At 40.3% G+C, this 25743-nt stretch overlaps 1 protein-coding gene across 1 annotated transcript in view; it reads right to left on the bottom strand.

Moving 5' to 3' along the window:
• Positions 1-20696, bottom strand: part of SPMIP3 (sperm microtubule inner protein 3) — a 32280-nt gene extending 11584 nt beyond the window's left edge. Inside the window, 4 exon segments of the mRNA XM_030868533.2 lie at positions 3356-3456; positions 3458-3526; positions 16585-16680; positions 20641-20696. Of these exon segments, the coding sequence (XP_030724393.2) occupies positions 3356-3456; positions 3458-3526; positions 16585-16680; positions 20641-20696 (322 nt within the window).
• Positions 20697-25743: the final 5047 nt, after the last annotated feature.

A 25743-nucleotide genomic window follows, 5' to 3' on the forward strand; every position in this document is an offset into this window, starting at 1 on the left:
GTGAGTCACCTTGAGGGTGGGTGATGTAGCCCCAGCTGAGCCTTCAGAGGATGAAGCGCTCACTGACACTGAATGTTACCTTGAGAAAGACTCTAAGCCAGAACTGCCCACCCGAGCAGTTCTCAAATCCTAACCCACCAAAACCATGAGAGATAAAAAGCATCATCACTGATGTTTTAAGTCACTAAGTTTTGCAATGATTTGTTTCTGCACAATGGATAACTAACATACACACAATCAATGAGTCAATGAATGGAGCAATGAATATTTCAACATAAATTTTCTCTTGAATTAGTCAGGCTTCAAACCTCACTAAATAGGGCACTAGCCAATTCTGTCTTCTCGTGTTGCCTAGCCTACACTTTCCAGTACCATATTTTCAATTGTATACAGATCCCAACTTGACACTTCTTCTGCCTAAAACCATTATTTCTATCAGAGGCACCAACAATCTTGCAGTAGAAGTGGGAGGCTGTGCGATTAGCTTTAATTTCTCTCCTGTGAATTCTCTACCAGTACTGTCGTTTCTCTCTCCTGATGCTTTGCCACATGAGTTTTCTTCCCATTTCCCATGAAACTTCCTCAGTTCACTTTAAGAGCAAGGTCTGGGAGTGTGACATCTCCAGACATGACCTAGACTGATGACTTACCAGTTGCTTGCTTGAGTAGGTTTCTAAGTCTCTAAGCCTCCGTTTCCTCTTCTGCTAAATGAGGTTAATAACAATACCTACTTCATGGGGGCAATACAACTCACTGCAACCCTGAGTGTGACACATGTATGAGTAAATCACTTAGCACAGTTTTGGGCACATGACAGATATTTTCAATTCTAGCAAGTATCCTAAAACGTAGACTTGAGTCTCTATTTTACAGACACAAAAAGGTTCAGAAAAGTCAAGTGTCTTGCCCAACAGCACGCAGCTAGAATCTGCCAGTCCTGTAGCCCTCCAAGGTCTGGATTCTGTTCACTGCCTCTCACTACTCCATCCCGCAGTTCTGCCATGGCCTCCCAGCTGCTCTTCTCACCTGCCAGTTGTGTCTTCTCCCATCCATGCTAAGCAGCCTGACAGACTAACATCCTCTGAAGCTGACTGGGTTTCTCCCTGGACTCTGATCCTACAACGGCTCTGATTGTCCAAATTCAACCTTCCAGACTCCTGCAGCTCCTCTGACTGTCCACATTTTCCTTCCCACTTCCTAGTTCTGCCTTGCCCAGTCAGCCAGGTCCTCATAGCTGGATTCCCCGCTGCTCTCCCAGACCTCACACACCTCCCAAACTTCTTCTCATCCGCTGCCTCTGGTGTGTCGCCCTGTTTCTTCTTTCCCATGCACATCTCATCTGTCAAGACCGAGCTTAGTCCCCACTAGTGCATGCTGCCTTCCTGGCTCTTCTAGGCCCCAGTGACCTCATCTTTGAACTCCTGCTGCTCTACTTGGTACTTAATCACTCTCTGATAGGTTGACTGTTGCCTCATCTTCCCAATTAGCTTGTGAGCTCCCTGATGCTGAGCTCATAGTCTGGACTTTTACCTCCTCCCATGGCACCTAGCCCAGGTATTTGCTTTGCTAGACGTTAACTTTGTTCTATAGGTTTGGAAAGAATTAGGAATTGTCTTCTAAAATAAGCAAGGGAGAAACCTTTTGTGTCTGCCTGACAAGACTTCCGCATAGCAGAGGAATTGTAAAGAAGTGTTTACTATCACTTTGGAAACTAGAGGCCACCTAGAGTCCCTCATACAAAGGAAAACAGATTTCACACTCAGTCTCAAGAAACTGCTTCGGCTGTTCTACAGGGACAGGAGCCCCACTAACACTTCCGGACCACCCCTTCTTTCCAAGCTCTCCTCAGCCCCGGCAGTGCCCCCCACCCCACGGCTGGCTCCCTTTAACATGACCTTCCTACAAGAGGGAGGGGATATGGGGATATATGTATACGTATAGCTGATTCACTTTGTTATACAGCAGAAACTAACAACATTATAAAGCAATTATACTCCAATAAAGATGTGACAAAAAACCAACAACATAAGCCTCCTAAGGTCTTCTGCCTGTGGGACCCTAACTCCTACCACCCTCCTCCAAATGACTTAATCTCAGCTCTCACCCTCCTCCCCATTCCCTCAGCTCACTCTCTTCTCAGGCTCCAACATTCTCTCACACCCCCCAGAAGCCAGGTTTGCCCTTATCCCACACTCCTCCAGTCAATCTCTGGCCCCAATCCCAGCTTCATCCATTACCACCCCTACGCCTGGCTCAACTCCCCAAGATCTGCCTGGTCCTGCTGGGTTCCCACTCTTTCTGATTGCTGTCATTTTCTGTCCCCTCAGGACCTGAGTCCCAGCCCTGCTCTGGCATCCCATCCAGGCTGCAGCTCTTTTCTCAGGAGAGACAAGAAGGAGGGCAGATTCTTCCCATTCCTCCCCACCATCCTTCTACTAGTTTTCTTATTTTTAATTTTAAGATAAAAAGTGGCCTGCTTTAAAGAAAACTGTTGAATAAATAGTAGTACAAGTGATTCTCAGCTGTGACAGAGGCAATATAGCTTAAAGGTCCAGCACAGAGCTTGGCCTGGGGCTGAATTCTGCTTCTCCTAGGTACTGTGATTTGGGGCTAGTTAATTAACTGTCTCTGCAACTTGGTCACTGTTTACAGTGACCAAGAAATAATAGCATTTACCTCAGAGAGCTGTTAGAAGAACAAAATATGTGCCTGCTACACTGTCAGAGCCTCAGAAATATTGGGGTTTACTCATTTAGAAAGTCTGTCAACAAAGGAATCCATTCCGTGACTAAAATCCAAGTGTCAGTGACTATAGAAATACAGGTAATGTTTCAGGTCATGTCCATGTGTACCCCCCAGGGTCATATCTGTGGGGGGCCTCGGCCCCTCAGTACTCTCACATAGGCTGCAGCATGGAGAAATACTACATAGGGAATTTAGAATTTTTGAAACACACCTCCAGTTATCAAATAATTGTCAGAAATCCATTTAAAATAGGAGAATGAGCGGGAAAAATTCCTCTAACAATATGTTTAGGCACAATAACAAATTTGTCAAGTGATAAAGTGCTCTGAGGAGTGGTCAGACTCAAGTTTGCTTCCTACCAAGGACATTTATGAATTTTCAGTCTTAAAGTCTCCTGTACAAGGAGCTAGGGGAGGAGAAAAGGAGGAAGCGGTCTGGGGGCAGCTCTCTAAATCCTTCTTCCTGCACCCAGACACACACGCATCCCCTTCCCCCACAACGTGACTGGTCCCAGACATACTCCCTGAGATGGCAAGCCCATGGGAGATGCTTATCTGTGGCCCAGGCAAGGTTTTGCTCTCAGAGAGTAAGAACACTTGATCTGACTTACCCATCTTGTAAAATGGCAAAGAATAGTCTCTTTGGTACGTAGTTTCTTTATACCATGGCTTGGCAGGCTTTGAATGTCTTCGAAAACAAATGTATTGAATGAGTTTGTTGGTCTAATTGAGGCTGATACTGACTTTTTCTCTTAGGTGGAATTTCCAAGTCTATGAGAGGTCTAAATGAAAATAAAAACAGCTTGCTGAATACCCATCCAGTAGAAGAAAAGCATTCCACTTTCTCATCAGCTGAAATCCATTCCCTAAAAGTGGCCAGGAGACTACCAAGATAGTATTGGCAAGACTCCATAACTCCAAGGCTAGCCCTAGCAAAATTATCGGTAGATGGTTCAAGGATTCCAGACCCCTGTTCTTCCCTTTAATATCCCTCCTCCTTCCCAATCACAGGTCACAGAAGGTGACCTGCATCAAAACTTCCTCTGGATCTGCCTACGCATGGCTACTTCCCATACTCCAGATCTTCCCAATGCCCTTTTGCAATGTAACTTTTCTATAGATATTTGGTTCCCTCAAGGAACTAATGCTTTCTTTTGACCAGACTAACCATTATGGTGCATATTGGTGTTTGATGAACCTGAAATTGGTTACAACCTTCTTGTACCCTCCACTCAGATGAGAACCCTATGAAGGTAAAGGTAAAGAAGAATCAAAATGTAGTGGTGGAATATCTTCACATACTTGTGGGAATATACATTCACTTTGCAACTTGTTTGAGAAGACTTTGATGATATGTATTAAACCTTTAAACTGTGTATATATTTTGTCCTAGAAACCCAGAATTTAGGAATATCAACAAAGACTTAGCTCTAAGAATGCTTGTCAAACTATTTTTATGATAATAAAAGGAGTGGAAACAACTTTCATGTGGAAAAAGATAGGGAATTATTTAGACAATGATACAGAGATATACAGAAATACCATGCCACCATTAAAGTGATGCTGTAGAATTATAATATTTGAAATGGAAAAAAAGTCCACAATATATTATATTTAAAGAAAGATTTCAACTGAATTGTACACTTTAAATGGATGAATTGTATGGTATGAATTATCTCAATAAAGCTGTTATACAAAAAATGGTTTCAATCAACAAAATATTAGCAAACAGAATTCAACAAAACATTAAAAGGCTCATACAACATGATCAAGTGGGGTTTGTTCCAGGGATACAAGGATGGTTCAACATCCACAAATCAATCAATGTGATACACCACATTAACAGAATAAAAGAGAAAATTCATGTTATCATTTTGACAGATACACAAGAAGCATTTGACAAAATTCAGCATCCATTTATGATTAAAACTTTCAACAGACTGGGTATAGAGGGAACATACTCCAACATAATAAAGGCCATATATGACAAGCCCACAGCGCACATCATACTCAATGATGACATGCTTTTCCTCTAAGATCAGGAACCAGACAAGGATGTCCACTGTCTCCACTTTTATTCAACATAGTATTGAAAGTCCTATCCAGAGTAATTAGGCAAGAAAAAGAAATAAAACGCATCCAAATAGGAAAGGAAGAAATAAAACTGCATTTATTTGCAGATCACATGATCTTATATATTAAAAATCCTAAAAATGTTATCAAATAGCTGTTAGAACTAATAAATAAATTCAGTAAATTTGCAGGATACAAAATTAATATAAAGATATCTATTGTGTTTCTTCTATACACTAAAAATGAATTATCTGGCAGAGAAATTAAGAAAACAATCCCATTTTCAATTTCATCAAAACAACAAAGTACTCAGAAATAAATTTAACCAAGGAGGTGAAAGACCTGTATACTGTAGATATAAGACACTGATGAAAGAAATGGAAGAAAACACAAATAAATGGAAAGATATTCCATGCTCATACATTGGAAGTATTAATATTGTAAAAATTTCCACACTATCAAAGCAATCTACAGATTCAATGCAATGCCTATCAAAATTCCAATGGCATGTTTTCATAGAAATCAAACAAACAATTCTAAAATTTATATGGAATCACCAAAGACCCCAGATAGCCAAAGCAGTCCTGAGGAAGAAGAACAAGGCTGGAGGTATCACATTTCCTGATTTTAAACTGTATTACAAAGCTATAATAATCAAAAATAGTATAGTATTGGCATATAAATGGACACATAGATTAATGGAACAGAATAGTGAGCCCATAAATAAACCAAAGCATATACAGTCAATTAATTTATGACAAATGAGCCAAAGCATACAATTGGAAAAGAATAGTCTCTTCAGTAAAGTGTGCTGGGAAAATTGGACAGCCACATTCAACAGAATGAAACCAGATCCCTATCTTATACCATTCACAAAATGAGTTAAAGATTTTAATGTAAGACCTGAAATCATAAAACCCTTAGAAGAAAACACAGGGAGTAAGATTTTGACATCAGCGTTGGCAATGATTTTTTGGATTTGACACCAAAAACAGGCAACAAAAACAAAAATAAATAAACATCAAACTAAAAAGCTTCTTCACAGCAAAGGAAACCATCAACAAAATGAAACAGCAACCTACAGAATGGGAAAAAATAATTATCAACCATATATCTGATAAGGAGTTAATATCCAAAATATGTAAAGAATTCATACTACTAAATAACAACAATAAAAAACCCCAAAAGGAATACAAAACAAACCAAAAAACCTATTCAATTAAAAAATTGGCAGAGGGACTGAATAGACTTTTTTTTTTCCACAAAAGACTTGTAGATGGCCAACAGGTACATGAAAATGTGCTCAGTATCACTAATCATTAGGAAAATGCAAATCAAAACCACAGTGAGATATCACCTCACACCTGTCAGAGTGGCTATCATCAAAAAGACTACAAATAGGGCTTCCCTGGTGGTGCAGTGGTTGAGGGTCCGCCTGCCAATGGAGGGGACACAGGTTCGTGCCCCAGTCCGGGAAGATCCCACATGCCGCGGAGCGGCTGGGCCCGTGAGCCATGGCTGCTGAGCCTGCGCGTCTGGAGCCTGTGCTCCACAATGGGAGAGGCCACAACAGTGAGAGGCCCATGTACCACACACACACACACAAAAAAGACTACAAATAGCAAGTGTTAGCAAGGATGTGGAGAAAAAGAAATCCTCCTGCACTGTTGGTGGGAATGTAAATTGGTTACAGGCACTATGGAAAACAGTATGGAAGTTCCTCAAAAAACTAAAAATAGAACCACCATATGATCCAGCAATTCCACTTCTGGGTATTTATCCAAAGGAAACAAAATCACTATCTCAAAAAGATATCTGCACTCCCATGTTCATTGCAGCATTATTTACAATGACCAACACATTGAAACAACCTAAGTGTCCATTGACAAATGAATAGATAAAAAATATGTGGACTATATATGATATATTAATATAATTATTAATATTAATTATAATTAATCAATATTAAATATAATAATTATATTAATTAAATATAAGAGTATTCATTGTGTGTGTATATATATATGTATATATCATGAAATACTATTCAGCCTAAAAAAGAAGAAAAGCCTGGAGAGACCTTCAAGATGGTGGAGGAGTAAGACGTGGAGCTCACCTTCCTCCCTACAAATACATCAGAAATACATCTACATGTGAAACAACTCCTACAGAACACCTACTGAATGCTGGAAGAAGACCTCAGGCTTCCCAAAAGGCAAGAAACTCCCCATGTACCTGGGTAGGGCAAAATAAAAATCAGAGGCAAAAGAATAGGGATGGGACATGCACCTCTGGGAGGGAGCTGTGAAGGAGGAAAAGTTTCCGCACACTAGGAAGTCCCTTCACTGGTGGAGATGGGGGGTGGCGGGCGTGGAAGGTTTGGAGCTACAGAGGAGAGTGCAACAGGGGTGCAGAGGGCAAAGTGGAGAGATTCCTGCATAGAGGATCAGTGCTGACCAGCACTCACCAGCCTGAGAGGCTTGTCTGCTCACCTGCCGGGGCAGGTGGGGGCTGGGAGCTGAGTCTCGGGCTTCGGAGGTCGGATCCTAGGGAGAGGACTGGAGTTGGCCATGTGAACACAGCCTGAAGGGGGCTAGTGCATCACAGCTAGCTGGGAGGGAGTCCAGAAAAAAACTTAGGACGGCCTAAGAGGCAAGAAACCATTGTTTTGGGGTGCACGAGGAGAGAGGATTCAGAGCACTGCCTCAACGAGCTCTAGAGATGGGCGCGAGCCACGGCTATCAGCACAGACACCAGAGACGGGCACGAGATGCTAAGGCTGCTGCTGCAGCCACCAAGAAGCCTGTGTGCAAGCACAGGCCACTATCCATACCTCCCTTCCCAGGAGGCTGTGCAGCCCACCACTGCCAGGGTCCTGTGATCCAGGGACAACTTCCCCAGGAGAGCACATGGCGTGCCTCAGGCTGGTAAAATGTCACGCTGGCATCTGCCGCCGCAAGCTTGCCATGAATCCCCTACCCCCCCCTTCCCCCCAGCCTCAGTGAGCCAGAGCCCCCTAATCAGCTGCTCCTTTAACCTTGTCCTGTCTGAGCAAGGAATAGATGCTCTCAGGTGACCTACATGCAGAGGCAGGGCCAAATCCAAAGCTGAACCCGAGCAGCTGTGCAAACAAAGAAGAGAAAGGGAAATCTCTCCCAGCAGCCTCAGGAGCAGCGGATTAAATCTCCACAATCAACTTGATGTACCCTGCATCTCTGGAATACCTGAATAGACAACGAGTCATTCCAAAATTGAGGCGGTGGACTTTGGGAGCAACTGTAGACTTGGGGTTTGCTTTCTGCATCTAATATGTTTCTGGTTTTATGTTTATCTTAGTTTAGTATTTAGAGATTACTATCATTGGTAGATTTGTTTATAGATTTGGTTGCTCTCTTCCTTTCTTGTTTAATATATAGATACGTATATTTTTTTCCTTTTTCTTTTTGTGAGTGTGTATGTGTATGTTTTGTGTGATTTTGTCTGTATAGATTTGCTTTTACCATTTGTCTTAGAATTCTGTCTTTCTGTTTTTTTTTTTTTAGTATGGCTTTTAGTGCTTGTTATCATTGGTGGATTTCTTTTTTGGTTTGATTGCTCTCTTCTTTCTTTATTACTTTTTAATAATTTTTTAACTTAATAATTTTCTTTTCTCTCTTTCTCTCTCTTTTCTTTCTTTTTTTCCTTCTTTCTTTCCTTCTTTCCTTCCTGCTTTCTTTCTTTCTTTCTTTCTTACTCCCTTTTCTTCTGAGCAGTGTGGCTGACAGGGTCTTGATGTTCCGGTCAGGTGTCAGGCCTGTCTCTCTGAGGTGGGAGAGCCGAGTAGAGGACATTGGTCCACCAGAGACTTCCTGGCTCCAGGTAATATCAAACAAAGAAAGCTCTCCCAGAGATCTCCATCTCAACGCTAAGACCCAGCTCGGCTCAATGACCAGCAAGCTCCAGTGCTGGACAGCCCATGCCAAACAACTACCAAGACAGGAACACAACCCCATCCATTAGCAGAGAGGCTGCCTAAAATCATAATAAGGTCACAGATACCCTAAAACACACCACCCGACGCGGTCCTGTCCACCAGAAAGACAAGATCCAGCCTCATCCACCAGAACACAGGCACCAGTCCCCTCTACCAGGAAGCCTACACAACGTACTGAACCAACCTTAGCCAATAGGGGCAGACACCAAAAACAAAGGGAACTACGAACCTGCAGCCTGTTAAAAGGAGACCCCAAACACAGTAAGTTAAGCAAAATGAGAAGACAGAGAAATATGCAGCAGATGAAGGAGCAGGGTAAAACCCCACCAAACCAAACAAATGAAGAGGAAATAGGCAGTCTACCTTAAAAAGAATTCAGAGTAATGATAGTAAAGATGATCCAAAATCTTGGAAATAGGATGGAGAAAATACATGAAACATTTAACAAAGACCTAGAAGAACTAAAGAGCAAATAAACAATGATGAACAACACAATAAATGAAATTAAAAATTCTCTGGAAGGAGTCAATAGCAGAATAACTGAAGCATAAGAACAGATAAGTGATCTGGAAGATAAAATAGTGGAAATAACTACCGCAGAGAAGAATAAAGGAAAAAGAATGAAAAGAATTGAGGACAGTCTCAGAGGTCTCTGGGACAACATCAAACACACAAACATTTGAATTATAGGGGTCTCAGAAGTTGAAGAGAAAAAGAAAGGGACTGAGAAAATATTTGAAGAGATTATAGTTGAAAACTTCCCTAATATGGGAAAGGAAATAGTCAATGAAGTTCAGGAAGCACAGAGAGTCCCATACAGGAGAAATCCAAGGAGAAACACGCCAAGACACATATTAATCAAAATATCAAAAATTAAAAACAAATAAAAAATATTAAAAGCAGCAAGGGGGTAAAACAACAAATAACATACAAAGGAATCCTCATAAGGTTAACAGCTGATCTTTCAGCAGAAACTCTGTAAGCCACAAGGGAGTGGCAGGACATATTTAAAGTGATGAAAGGGAAAAACCTACAACTAAGATTACTCTACCCAGCAAGGATCTCATTCAGATTTGATGGAGAAATTAAAAACTTTACAGACAAGCAAAAGCTAAGAAAATTCAGCACCACCAAACCAGCTTTACAACAAATGCTAAAGGAACTTCTCTAGGCAGAAAACACAAGAGAAGGAAAAGACCTACAATAACAAACCCAAAACAATTAAGAAAATGGTAATAGGAACATACATATTGATAACTACCTTAAATGTAAATGGTTTAAATGCTCCCACCCAAAGACATCGACTGGCTGAATGGATACAAAAACAAGACCTGTATATATGCTGTCTACAAGAGACCCACTTCAGACCCAGGGACACATACAGACTGAAAGTGAGGGGATGGAAAAAGATATTCCATGCAAATGGAAATCAAAAGAAAGCTGGAGTAGCAACTCTCATATTAGACAAAATAGACTTTAAAATAAAGACTATCACAAAAGACAAAGAAGGACACTAGATAATGATCAAGGGGTCAGTCCAAGAAGAAGATACAACAATTGCTGGAGCACTGAGGTGCTCCAACATAGGAGCACCTCAATACATAAGGCAAATGCTAACAACCATAAAAGGGGAAATCGACAGTAACATAATCATAGTAGGGGACTTTAACACCCCACTTTCACCAATGGACACATCATCCAGAATGAAAATAAATAAGGAAACACAAGGTTTAAGTGATACATTAAACAAGATGGAGTTAATTGATATTTACAGGACATTCCATCCAAAAACAGCAGAATACACTTTCTTCTCAAGTGCTCATGGAACATTCTCCAGGATAGATCATATCTTGGGTCCCAAATGAAACCTCAGTAAACTTAAGAAAATTGAAATTGATCAAGTATCTTTTCCAACCACAACACTATGAGACTAGGTATTAGTTACAGGAAAAAATCTGTAAAAAATACAAACACATGGAGGGTAAACAATACACTACTTAATAATCGAGAGTACACTGAAGAAATCAAAGAGGAAATCAAAAAAATACCTAGAAACATGACAATGAAAACACAACGACCCAAAACTTATGGGATGCAGCAAAAGCAGTTCTAAGAGGGAAGTTTATAACAATACAATCCGACCTCAAGAAACATCTCAAATAAACAACTTAACATTACACCTAAAGCAACTAGAGAAAGAAGAATAAAAAACCCCCAAAGTTAGTGGAAGGGAAGAAATCATAAAGATCAGATCAGAAATAAGTGAAAAAGAAATGAAGGAAACGATAGCAAAGATCAATAAAACTAAAACCTTGTTCTTTGAGTAGATAAACAAAATTGATAAACCATTAGCCAGACTCATCAAGAAAAAAAGGGAGAAAACTCAAATCAATAGAATTAGAAATGAAAAAGGAGAACTAACAACTGACACTGCAGAAATACAAAGGATCATGAGAGATTATTACAAGCAATTATATGCCAATAAAATGGACAACCTGGAAGAAATGGACAAATTCTTAGCAAAGCACAACCTTATGAGACTGAACCAGGAAGAAATAGAAAATATAAAGAGATCAATCACAAACACTGAAAATGAGACTGTGATTAAAAATTTTCCAACAAACAAAAGCCCAGGACCAGATGGCTACACAGGAGAATTCTATCAAACATTTAGAGAGGAGCTAACACCTATCCTTCTCAAACCCTTCCAAAATATAGCAGAGGGAGGAACACTCCCAAACTCATTCAACGAGGCCACCATCACCTTGACACCAAAACCAAACAAATATATCACAAAGAAAGAAAACTACAGGCCAATAACAATGATGAACCCAGTTGCAAAAATCCTCAACAAATACTAGCAAACAGAATCCAACAATATATTAAAAGGATCATACATCATGATCAATTGGTATTTATCCCAGGAATGCAAGGGTTCTTCTATATACACAAATCAATCAATGTGATACACCATATTAACAAATTGAAGGAGAAAAACCATATGATCATCTCAATAGATGCAGAAAAAACTTTCAACAAATTCACCACCAATCTATGATAGAAACCCTCCAGAAAGTAGGCATAGAGTGAACTTACCTCAACATAATAAAGGCCATATATGACAAACCCATAACCAACGTCGTTCTCAATGGTGAAAAACTGAAACCATTTCCACTAAGATCAGCAACAAGACAAGATTGTCCACTCTCAGCACTATTATTCAACAGTTTTGGAAGTTTTAGCCACAGCAATCAGAGAAGTAAAAGAAATAAAAGGAATCCAAATCAGAAAAGAAGAGTGATGCTGTCACTGTTTGCAGATGACATGATACTATACATAGAGACTCCTAAAGATGCTACTGGAAAACTACTTGAGCTAATCAATGAATTCGGTAAAGTAGCAAGATACAAAATTAATTCACAGAAATCTCTTGCATTCCTATACACTAATGATGAAAAATCTGAAAGAGAAATTAAGGAAACACTCACATTTACCATTGCAACAAAAAGAATAAAATACCTAGGAATAAACCTACCTAAGGAGACAAAAGACCTGTATGCAGAAAACTATGACATTGATGAAAGAAATTAAATATGATACAAATAGATGGAGAGATATACCATGTTCTTGGACTGGAAGAATCAACATTGTGGAAATGACTATACTACCTAAAACAATCTACAGATTCAATGCAATCCTTATCAAACTACCAATGACATTTTTCACAGAACTAGAACAAAAAATTTCACAATTTGTATGGAAACACAAAAGACCCCCAATAGCCAAAGCAATCTTGAGAAATAAAAATGGAGCTGGAGAAATCAGGCTCCCTGACTTCAGACTATGCTGCAAAGCTACAGTAATCAAGACAGTATGGCACTGGCACAAAAAGAGAAATATAGATCAATGGAACAGGATAGAAAGCCCAGAGATAAACCCATGCACTTATGGTCACCTTATCTTTGATAAAAGAGGGAAGAATATACAATGGAGAAAAGACAGCCTCTTCAATAATTGGTGCTGGGAAAACTGGACAGCTACATATAAAAGAATGAAATTAGAACATTCCCTAACACCATACACAAAAATAAACTCAAAATGGATTAAAGACCTAAATGTAAGGCCAGACAATATCAAACTCTTAGAGGAAAACATAGGCAGAACACTCTATGACACAAATCACAGCAAGATCCTTTTTGACCCACCTCCTAGAGAAATGAACATAAAAACAAAAATAAAGAAATGGGACCTACCTAATGAAACTTAAAATCTTTTTCACAGCAAAGGAAACCATAAACAAGTTGAAAAGGCGACCCTCAGAATGCGAGAAAATATTTGCAATTGAAGCAACTGACAGAGGATTAATTTCCAAAATTTACAAGCAGCTCATGCAGCTCAATATCCAAAAAACAAACAACGTAATCCAAAAATGGGCAGAAGACCAAAATAGACATTTCTCCAAAGAAGATATACAGATGGCTAACAAACACATGAAAAGATGCTCAACATCACTTATTATTAGAGAAATGCAAATTAAAACTACAATGAGGTATCACCTCTCACCAGTCAGAATGGCCATCATCAAAAAATCTACAAACAAGGAGGGAGGGAGACGCAAGAGGGAAGAGATATGGGAACATATGTATATGTATAACTGATTCACTTTGTTATAAAGCAGAAAATAACATACCATTGTAAAGCAATTATACTCCAATAAAGATGTAAAAAAAAATCTACAAACAATAAATGCTGGAGAGAGTGTGGAGAAAAGGGAACCCTCTTGCACTGTTGGCAAGAATGTAAATTGATACAGCCACTATGGAGAACAGTATGGAGGTTCCTTAAAAACGAAAAATAGAACTACCTTATGACCAAGCAACCCCACTACTGGGCATATACCCTAAGAAAACCATAATTCAAAAAGAGTCATGTACCACAATATTCATTGCAGCACTATTTAGAATAACCAGGACATGGAAGCAACCCTAGTGTCCATCGACAGATGAATGGATAAAGAAGATGTGGCACATATATACAATGGAATATTAGTCATAAAAAGAAACGAAATTGAGTTATTTGTAGTGAGGCAGATGGACCTAGAGTCTGTCATGCAGAGTGTAGTAAGTCAGAAAGAGAAAAACAAATACTGTATGCTAACACATATATATGGAATCTAAAAAAAAAAAAAAAAGGTTCTGAAGAACCTAGGGGCAGGACAGGAATAAAGACGCAGATGTAGAGAATGAACTTCAGGACACAGGGAGGGGGAAGGGTAAGCTGGGATGAAGTGAGAGAGTGGCATGGACATACGTACGCTACCAAATGTAAAATAGATAGCTAGTGGGAAGCAGCCGCATAGCGCAGGGAGAGCAGCTTGGTGCTTTGTGACCACCTAGAGGGGTGGGATAGGGTGGGTGGGAGAGAGACGTAAGAGGGAGGAGATAAGGGGATATATGTATATGTATAGCTGATTCACTTTGTTATAAAGCAGAAACTGACTGTAAAACAATTATACTCCAATAAAGATGTTAAAAAAAAAATAAAGATAGCAAAAAAAAAAAAAAGAAGAAAAGCCTGCCATTTGTGACAACATGGATGGACCTTGAGGGTATTACGCTAAGTGAAATAAGTTAGGCAGAGAAATACAAATACTGTATGTTCTCACTTATATGTGGAATCTAAAAAAACTGAATTCATAGAAACAGAAAACAGAATAGTGATCGCCAAAGGTGAGGTTTGGGGGGTGGCGGAAATGGGCGAAGATGGTCAAAAGGTACAAAATTTCAGATATAAAATAAGTTCTGGGAATGTAATGTACTGCATGGTGACTATTGTCAACAATGTTATATACTATATTTGAAAGTTGTTGAGAGAAATAGATCTTAAAAGTTCTTATCACAAGAAAAAAATTGTAACTATATGTGGTGATGGGTATTAATAAACTTATGGTAATCTTTTTGCAATATGTACATATATAAAAATCATTATGTTGTATACGTGAAACTAATACAATGTTATATGTAAACTATATCTCAGTAAAACTGGGAGAAAAAGTGTTTCAAAATGCCACCTCATTCTATTTTGTGTAGATCTGGAAGATTATACATGATTATCTGTCTCTGGGTAATGACATGATGGATAATTAAAAAAATTTTTTTTGATTATCAGCGTTTCTGAATGTTTTAATAAACGTGTATTTTAAACTGTAAAGTAGATGAGGTGAGCTGCTAGAGATGTGAATAATATTAAATGTTGGGTGAGATTTAAGAATATCTAAATCCAATCATTTTGAGTAGGACGTCATCTAACTTGATTGCATAACCATAATTAATCACACTGAAATGTGATGACTGACACTGTTTAATCATAACACATTATGTTTACATATTTGGGTAAAAACCTGATTGTGGTGTGCCTCCTTGGCTCTGGACACGCAGGCTCAGCGGCTATGGCTCACGGGCCCAGCCGCTCCGCGGCATGTGGGATCTTCCCAGACTGGGGCACGAACCTGTGTCCCCTACATCGGCAGGCGGACCCTCAACCACTGTGCCACCAGGGAAGCCCCCTTATTCTTATTCTTAACCAGAAGTTTAATAAAGTCATTGATTGGCATTTGCACTAAGTTCTCCCCCTAAGACTAATCTTGGGCAGGCACAAGTCTTGTCAGAGTCAAGGTTCCCTTTGCCCGAGTGTCCTGTGTTAGGAGGAGGGTGAGGCACTGGAGTTGGGGGAACGGTCAGAGTCCACAGAACACGCGTGGAGAGTGCCCTGTGGAACTGCCTTCTGGCAGTGGAGTTCTGTTGTTTCCTTCCTTGTTTATCCTCTAGCAAAGAACATGGCCCTAACAAGAGTTTGATGTAAGAATGTATTTGAGTTAGAACAAAAAGCCTTGAACAGCAATCAGAAAATTGGATCAACTCACGTCCCAGCTTTTACACCAACCAACTACACCTCAGGCAAGACATGTCACTTCTCTGGGCTACATCTTATTTATTAAACTGAATCAGGATTTAAAAAGCTAAAGCTACTTCCAGATTGGTCATCTATTAAGTTCAGACTGTGTGCTGCTTTATAGTTGCCATGGCTCCCTTTTCTTTGCTTGGAGAATAATCAGGAGGTGACTACATCAAAGGAAATTAAGAGAAGAAAAGAAGTTTGTAAAGTATACTAGATGATGAACTCAAAATAATAGCAATCCTATTTTGAGTGCTTACCATGTTCTAGAATATTATATCAATTATTTTATTTAACAGAGAAGTCACTGATACTCAGAAGGAATGAAAACTGCCTAAGATCAAACATTTCATAAGTTACTCAAATTGCTGTTATTAACTGCTGTGGTTTCCAGCCTCCCAAAACTAGAAAACAGCATTGAGGTACCTATTTTTTTCCCCTTTTTGTTAAAATCACCTGCAGAAAGGCAGAAACCATTTAGATCAAATTTGTAATTTTATTGAGAAGGAAACTGACTCTCAAGAAGATTGTTATTTGACTGAGTGAAAATGCTAAACTCATGGTGTTTCTTAAATTTCTTTGATGATTTAATATATATGCTCATTACAAAAAATCTGGAAAATATAGAAAAAGATAAAAAATGAAATACAAATATCAATAATCTCACCATTCATGAGAAACCATTGTTAACATATTGCTGCATTTCCTTCCAAATTTTTCCATCCACTGAACAATAATAATTGTTATTATTATTATTACAAATTGTGATTCCCCTTTTTTCATTTATTATTCTAACTTTAGTGAAATTTTTCAACATTAAGATTTAGGAGGGTGTCTCACCTGGGGGATAATCTTCACATATCAGTATAATGAACTCTTGCAAGCTGCCCAGGGTAATAGCCATGGAGGTCCTTTCCTTGATGAGCAATGAATATGTTAGTGGGAACAGTAAGGGGGTGAGAGAAAAGCAATTATTATGATTAGTTCTTTACAGAAGAAAACCAGCTGTGGTATCATAAAAAATACATTCAGTCTTTATCCCCGGTTCCTGGCACAAAGCTCATAAAACCTTTGGAATCTCTTGATAGGAGTGTCTTTTGTCATCCATTTTTCAGGATTTAGTTTTCAGGATTCATAAAGAAATACTTGACATGTCAGGTATTAGGTTCACAATATCAGAAAAAAACAAATAAGAGAATATATAAAACCAGTGGGTCAAATGTTGATAATTGTTGAAAAATGGAAATGGGTAAATGGGGGTTCCTTATACTATTTTTTCTACTTTAGATATTTTTACAAACTTTCACAATGTTTAAAGAAACTCTGATAATTAAGTATATAGGGGCTAAAATTAAGTATATAAGAAGCACTGTGAAGGTCAAAGCACAAGGTGCTTGTAAACCTAGAGGAGGGGCTGTAGCCCTGCCTGGGAGGGCTGGGTTGTGAGGAAGTTTGGAAGCGCAAGCATGAGTGAATGAGGTGGAGAGGGAGGGGGAGTCTTCTGAGGCGTGAGGTGAGCTGGGTGTGTGCAGCTGAAACACAGTGGTGTCAGGGGGAGGGGCTGAGGGCTAGTGGTGTCCAGATCTTACTTTTTTTTTTTTTTTTTTGCGGTACGCGGGCCTCTCACTGTTGTGGCCTCTCCCATTGCGGAGCACAGGCTCTGGACGCGCAGGCTCAGCGGCCATGGCTCACAGGCTCAGCTGCTCCGCGGCATGTGGGATCTTCCCGGACCGGGGCACGAACCCATGTCCCCTGCATCAGCAGGCGGACTCTCAACCACTGCGCCACCAGGGAAGCCCCAGATCTTACATTTTGAAATAAATCTTCTTTTATAATTAATTACTTTCCTTTTAGATTATGGTTATAGCATTATATTGATATTTTAAAATTACGTGTTGTTGGATTATGTTATTTACAGATTTTATTTCAGAAGAGTATCAGGGACATTGCAAAATATTTGTTATAAACAAAGGGAGGGTTTGTCTGAAAGGTTGAGAACCACCGAGGTAGGTAATAGGGAATCTTTGTAGGATCTTTAAGATTTGTGACAAACGCAATTTTTATTTTAGAAAGATTTTGCTGGTGGCCGTATGGAAAACAAATTTGAGGACAATCTGACTAGAAGTAGAAAGACTGGTCAGGAGACAATCGTAGTAATGTACTATGTGGGGAAGCTCTGGACTTTGTGGTGGAAATGTGGATGAGAGGAGAGGTCTGACTGAGATCACTGTTAAGAGAGAGTGTTGAGAGTGAAAAAGAAGGAGGGGTCCAAGACAAGGCCGAGGCTTCAGACATTGGGAAGAAGGCTGCCATTCTCCAGGAAACAGAACACTGGAAGGTGACCCCTGTTGAGAGGATGACTCTAGAGTCTGCGGTATGTGGGGTCTTTTGGGACCTCCACAGGTTCTGAGCACTTGGTATGTGCCAGAAGAATTCAAGAAGAGTCAGTAGAAAGCAGTGCATAGGTCTGCATGAAGTAGCTTGCCAAACATGTGTCAGATGGTGAATGGAAACTTAAACTATGCCTCCATTCCAACCAGCATTTATTGAATGTACGTAACGTACTCTGCACACTGCTAGGTTCTGCAGATACAAAGGTGACCAGGAAGCAGGACTTGTCCTCATAATGCTCTTTATGTGCTGAAATTGTGATCTGAATAAAAGGTCAGTGGGGTACAAAAGAGGGAGGGGTGTCTCGGGCTTGGGCAAGTAACTAGAATGGGGAAGAGGTTCCAGGTGAGGGGAATTATAGGAGCCATGACTTCGACAGAGTTGGGATCAGTGTGGAGTGTGTGGGGGCCAGTGGGGACCTTGCTGTCTAGCTCGTGCAAAAGGCAAGTGCTCTAAGCAGGGCGGGTCTGTCTGTCTATGCAAACAGGACCTCAGGGAGCTCTAATTTTCATAAAAACCACAGGCTGTCTAGACCTGCCCTGCGTCTGGAATAATATGACTGATCCCTGAATAGTAAATAACAGCAGGGGATTAGGTCATAAGAAGAATAACTGGCACTGTAATAGAGAACAAATGACATTTCTGAGTGCACAGGAGTGGGCGATACAGCTTTCTTAGGCGCCCATCCAGCTTCCAAGCACTACCTTGGAAAGATTACCCTACGGCCACGTTATACTTTGTTAAGCATCCAGGTGGAGTTCCAGAATGACACTGGTATCTCACAATTGCTATACTGTTTGCACTAGGCTGTGTTTTGACTCTGGGCTCCTCCCTGGCGCGAGTCCAGGTAAGTAGCCCAGGCACTGCTCCTAGAAGCGGTCTGGGCAAGCTGTCTGAGAATGGAGAAGCCCCTCACCAGTACCAGGTAACACGCCCACCCCAAGTCTCTCGGGAGTCTCCCTGGGTAGGTTTTGGAGTGGAGAGAATGGGAAAGTGTGTAAGCAGGCAGCAGTTGGAGGGAGGGCTGGGTGGAGACATGGAGAGTTTTGAGAAATGAAGGCATGATACATTTTTCCTCCACCTCTTTGGGTAGACTTTCCAAGTTCCCCCATGTGGCCTTCACCTCAAACAGGAGAAAGCTCTCGATTAAACAGGTCAAAATGTCTGTTGTTTGGAAAAGAATTTGTACCTCCCAAGTGGCGATGCCTGGCCTGGCGTGGCAGTCAGTATTCCCAGAGGCTGCACAGTGCCCGGCCTCTCCCAAGGCAGGGCTGGGTGTTAGGCAAAATCGATTAATGGGTAGGAAAGCTGGGCTGGCCTCCAGACCTGGCCCAGGAGCCCCGCCCTGGACTCTGCTCAGACCCATTTTATTGACTTGGCTCACAAGATTCTTGAGTCAGCTGTAGAAAGGCCTTTCCTTCTCCCTGGGTGGGAGTAGGAGTCCAGGTGTGTCTGACTCCACCGCACAGTATTTACCGGTCCCTGACAGCTTGGCTCTTTGAGGTGACACGTTCAGTCCAGACAAGAGCAAACCAGTCCCCTGGAAGGGTGAATGTAACCGGAGCAGGCTCTGAGCTTACCTGCAGGCAAAATCCAACATGCACAGGGGAGGATCCCTCTAGAGAATGAGGTAGCCTGTGTCACAGTGACAATGCAGCCCTTCTGTCAGTGTTGGGCTTCGTGCATTACAAAGCATCTTTACAGAGATGATCTCATCTAATTTTCACAGTCACCTTGCCAGGTAAACATTATTAACACCCCATTACAGAAAAGGAGACCGAGGCTCAGAGAGGTTAAGTAGAATTTCTAAATATCACTCAGCTGATAAATGCCAGAGGCATGAATCAAACCCTGTTCTCTAAACACCATGTCCCATCCAGAGTCATCTTTGTGTTTGTGTGATGACTTCTTTTCAGAAGAGTTCAGAGTTATTTTTGTGTGAACTCTGTGATTCTCTCACTGTGGGCAGATAGGAAGTAGATGTCCTGTACCAAAGGAATAGGAAGAGAAATAGACCCGGCAGTGTAAGGCTGCTTTCAGTTCAATAAAACAAGGGTTTTATGCAACAGAAGGCTTTGGTCCCATTTACGTTTTATTCTTGGGCCATCGATGAACTCAGAGAAAGAGTGAAACTACTCAGTTTCCGTCTGTGTGGTTGCATCCCATGTTGCAAAAGCATGAGAATGGTTTGTTTTATCCCAAGAGTAAACGGGTCCCCTCTGAAATTTGGGCTTGGGTTCCTTACTAAAGCTCTTCCCAAGCAGAAACCAACATCCTTCCAATCTTTTGGGAATTTGGAATCGCCTGTTTGCTTGGATTCTGCCATGAATGTGGGATTTTTTTTTTTTTACAACTTTCTCTAAACCCAAAGAAACTTCCCTAGAACCTCTGGCAGCAGTTATCTCTTAATCAGGGAGCAAGCAGCAGGGGGAGCAATTCCAATTCCCTAGGTGTCTGTCCAACTTGCTGCAGCTCTGGAGGCGTCTGTATTTGGAAGAACATTACCTGGGTGGGATCCCTGGGTGGCGGTCAATAAATTCTGGTAGCTGGATGGCAGTCATGATGGATAGGATTCTGAAAAAGAAATCAGAGTGAAGTTTCATATTGCAAGTTTATATACATTTCCAGGCATGAGCTATCTAGTACTACAAAGTCTGTCTTGAAGGACCATCATAGGACCATCACAGCTTCTGCTAGACTATTTAGGGAAGGAAATAGACTCAAACAAAAAGAAATGGAGAAATGCATAAGCCAATACATATAGACATGCTTTTCTTTAAAAATAGAAAGTACTGTGCAAGTTGGGCACGTAGCCTCCTTTCTCACCCTTCTTAGGGTGCCTTCCTACTGCATGAGCTTGCGGGCTAAGCACTGCATCTTCCATACTCCCTCACAACTAGAGTTCTGGATGTGAATTAGGATCCTCCATTCAGATGTAATTGAGTGAGATTTGGAAGATGAAAACGAGACAGAGGCTGTTTCCTGCTGCTTTGACTTGTTCTACCGGCAAGGTGGTTATGACGATGTGGTTTTTTTTTTTTTCAGCAGAATGCCCCTGTCCAATCTCCAGCTTTGAGGGTGTCGGAAGGCAATTGTGTTGAAGGCAGTGCTGAATGCTGTGTTCTAGTGTTCAAACACCAGCTTCGTGAGTGTGGAGAGGGGGCTGCAGGGGCAGTGCAGGTGGCTTTGGGACTAGGTTCTTGAACTCAATTGTCTGGAAGCAGTTTCCTGATCAGGCACAGGTAGCTGCTTCCATGATGGGTCAGTTTTGTGAAGGTGTTCTAGAAGCTTCCTGGAGGCCTTCCCCAGAGCCTAACCCTCCAACCTTTCCAATGATTTTGTAAGCACCTCATTATCTACATCAAACTTTCTGTTTCCTATACTGGCCCTGGATTTAAACATGTAATATATGATGTTTCCAGTCTAAAATTTCATATTGCACTGATTATCTACTGGAGAGGACTTGCCACAGAAAAACCACTGCATCTAAGTATTCAGTTGAGAAAGAGTCTACAATGGGGAGGAAACTGAGTGCCTGGGGGACAGAGGTGGGAGAAAGCCTTACTTTTCTACAGTTTACCTTCTGTGTACCTTATGAATTTTGTACTATGTGTATATACTATGTATATACAAAGACAGTTGGGCCTCTGCATAAACATGGTGTAGCAGAAGAATGTTGGACTGAGACCCATGTGACCTGTGGCAAATCATTTCCCCAAGGGAGTGGACTGAAAGTTTGTGTGCCCCTGAAATTCATATGCTGCAACCCTAATTCCAATGTGGTGGTATTTGGAGGGGGAGGCTTTGGGAGGTAATTACATTATGGGTGTGGAGCCCTCATGAATGGAACTAGTGTTCTTATGAAAGAGACCCCAGAGTGCTCCCTGGGCCTCGTTCTGCCATGTGACGATACAAGAAGTCGGCAGCCTGCAACCTGGAAGGGGTCTCACCAGAACCTGATCATGCCGGCACCCTGACCTCGAACTTCTAGCCTCCAGAACTGTGAGAAAGAAACTTCTACTGTTTACGAGTCACCCAGCCTCTGACATTTGTTATAGCAGCCTGAACAGACTCAGGCACCCACTAAGTATATGGATGAATACAATATCTTTCTGGAGAATTGAGGCAGAAATGCATGTGTGAGTGTTTTCTAACCTAAAAAGCATCAGTATATGCATTTCTACTTACGAGCACGTATAATGTGTCAGGTACCATGCATGAACTCATATTAGACTCCCAGAAACCCTGTGAAGTGTTTATCACTACTTTACTGACGAGAAAACTGAGATTCTGAGAAGTAGAATAACTTCTGAGGAACCATGGTTAGAATCCTCTGGCTCCAGAAACATTTATCTTAACGACTATGCTATATCACAACAACCATGGCGCACCCAGACCATCAGCCAACACAAAACTGGGACAGCCCAAAAGAAGCAGTAACCAGGAGGGAGAAAGGATTGGAAAAAAGGGTGTGATGCTTCTCTCTCTTCTTTTTATAACTTGTTAACTTACTGTCCACAGGCCAGCTGGCTGCTTTATTTCACCTCCATGTTTTTCAAGCAACTTGAAAATTTTCAAACAAGATTATAACAGAACAGTTTGGCTATCCAACAGAGCCTGTTAATTACAAAGTATGTTTTTACTTTTAGCACTGGTGTGCTTAGTTAAAAAAAAAAAAAAAAGATGGAAGAAAGAATGACAGAGAAAATCTGAGTAAACACAATTGAGTTCTTCCTTAAACTCAGACACATGACTGCTGGGATTTCATTTTACTAGAAGTGACATGCTGGAGAGAAGAATGCAAGATATTTAGGACATTTGTGCTCCTAACAAAGAAAACACCTCGTGTGCCTTTGATGATAGAGTGATTGCTCAGCGCCTAGAAATTCTGAATCAGCACCGCAGAGAACACCAGTCCTGGGTGGCTGTAACTTGGCTATGCCAAAGAAACCCTTTCAGAGGAGCACATTAATAGCCCTCTTTGAGTCTAAGCCTAAGCTTCCAGAATAATCAGGAGACCTTGTCTGGGTGGGTGACATTGCCATTCTGCACCTTTAGAGGATGCCTCTACCATGTGTACAGGGTACCAGATCACATTTTGTGTGGTTAGCTATCATCTCTTGAACACGTAAGAAAATGTAGTTTGCAGTAAGATATGTCAGTGCATTTTATTTTAATCTTAAAAAGTAGAGTCACGTACCAAATCTGAATGTGACTCACTTATGAGCACATGTTAAACTTGCCATCATTTCTATACTCACAGCCAACACTGCACAACTGTTGTTAGAGGCACCATGAACAACATAACTTTTATCTCCTTTAAAATAGATAATTTTTTAGTTGCCTTAATAGAGGATTCTCCTTCTGATGTGCCCCTAGTAAAATTCTTCCAGTGCAAACACGAGTTCCATCTGTACCTTCATCCTACCTTTCATTCAATCTCATATTAATCTTGGGAAACCTTAAACGTTTTTCTTTTTTTAAACTGAAATACAATATGCTCAGGGTAAATAATGCTATAAAATAATATTAAAACCACCCATAAAAAACTATTTTCATTTTTTATATTTTATGTATACATACTCAGGCTTATACTTAAAAACTTGAAAACTCAGTAGACATTCTATTTTACAGTTTTGGATTTTCATTTAACAATATTTCATGAAAAATTTTCCACATCGCCACAAAGTATTCTTAATTCTAATATTTAGTGTTCTTTTGTGTTGTTTGGTGAGGCCCACCCATCACTCTATTCAAACAGTATCCTCTCCACTTCCACCCCTGGACTCCTCATCCATGCTCTATGCTTGATTTTTCTGCACAACACTCATTACCATCTGCCATACTGTATGTTTACTTAGGTATCTTGTTTATGTCTGCCTTCCCCATTAGAAAGTAATCACCATGAGGGCAGGGAGCTTTGTCTGTTGTGTTCACTGCTGTACCTCTAGGGCCAAAGATAATAACTGATACATGGTAGACATTTAATAAATATTTACTGAATAATTGAATGTGCCATAATTTATGAAACCCAGTAACCTGATGTTGGACATTTTGGTCATGCTGAACATCTATATGTTTGATTCTATTGAATTCATTTCTTAGGATACATTCCTAGAAGCGAGTCAAGGTTTGGGCATCTTCACGGCTCTTACTTATGAGGATTTTAGCCACTTTCAGTTAATAAGGCTGGACCCTAAATCACTATGGTTAGACTCCTAGGGCACAGACATTAAAATTTAATAATAGAATTTTTATTATGCTAATTTCAGAAGGTGAACTAAGGTAAATGAATAAAAGATGTACATTCCAGCAAACTTCCTCAAAGTTAATATTCAACATGCTGACTTCGGGAAAAAATATATAAGATTTATTTTGCCAACTTTCTCAGCAACTTTTTGGTATTATAGAATATATTACGGATCAAATCAAAATTTTATAAAATATAGTAACATAGTCAAAAACCTAGGGCTTCCCTGGTGGCGCAGTGGTTGAGAGTCCGCCTGCCAATGCAGGGGACACGGGCTTGTGCCCCGGTCCGGGAAGATCCCACATACTGCGGAGCGGCTGGGCCCGTGAGCCATGGCCGCTGAGCCTGCGCGTCTGGAGCCTGCACTCCGCAACGGGAGAGGCCACAACAGTGAGAGGCCTGTGTACTGCAAAAAAAAAAAAAAAAAAAAAAAAATCCTGATAAATTCTGCTTATTTATGGCAATATTTCTTAGCAAGCCATGAAGGAAATTTCTCAACCTGATAAGGAACATCCATAAAAACTTACAGCTAACATGACATTTAATGGTGAAAGCCTGATTTCTTCTTGAAATTAGGAACAAAGCAAGGATGTTACTCTCAGCACTCCTACTCAACATGCTGCTGGAAGTCTGACTCAGTGCAATAAGGCAAGAAAATGAAATAAAAGCATACAGATGGGAAGGAAAGAAAACTATCCCTATTTGTAAATGACATAATTGTGTAGAAAATCTCAAGGAATCTACAGATAAAGTTCCTAAACGAATAACTCTGTTTAACAAGATCTTAGGATACAAAGTCAACACATAAAAAAATTATATTTCTATACTTTAAGTAAAAAATTAAAACCAAGATTTAAAACATTACTATTTACAATAGCTCAAAAAAAGGAAAAAGAAACATTATGTATAAATCTAACAAGACATTTACAGGCTATGTATGTTGAAAAGCACAAAATTCTGATGAAAGAAATCAAAGACCTGAGAGACACTGTGTTCATGGATTGGAAGACTCAACGTAGTAACGATGACAATTCTCCCCAAATTGATCTGATTTGTTTGGTTGAACTAATTAGCAGGATTTTTTTGTAGATATAGACAAGCCTGTTCTAAAGTTTATTTGGAAATGCAAGGGAAATAAAATAGCTAAAATAATTTTGAAAAAGAGCAATCACATTCTGGTAGAAAGGAGATGGAAAAACAACTAGTCCTCAGCTGACAACCAGATATTTTACATATGTTCTTTCATTCAGTCCTCACAAGAGTCCTGAGAGTTGTTTCTTATTATCCTGAATTTGTAGAAGATGTTAAATTACATGTTTAAGGTCACATAGCCAGTAAACAAAAAGTTCCAGATGTGC

Source organism: Globicephala melas, chromosome 1 (assembly GCF_963455315.2).
Source record: "Globicephala melas chromosome 1, mGloMel1.2, whole genome shotgun sequence".
Taxonomy (NCBI): domain Eukaryota; kingdom Metazoa; phylum Chordata; class Mammalia; order Artiodactyla; family Delphinidae; genus Globicephala; species Globicephala melas.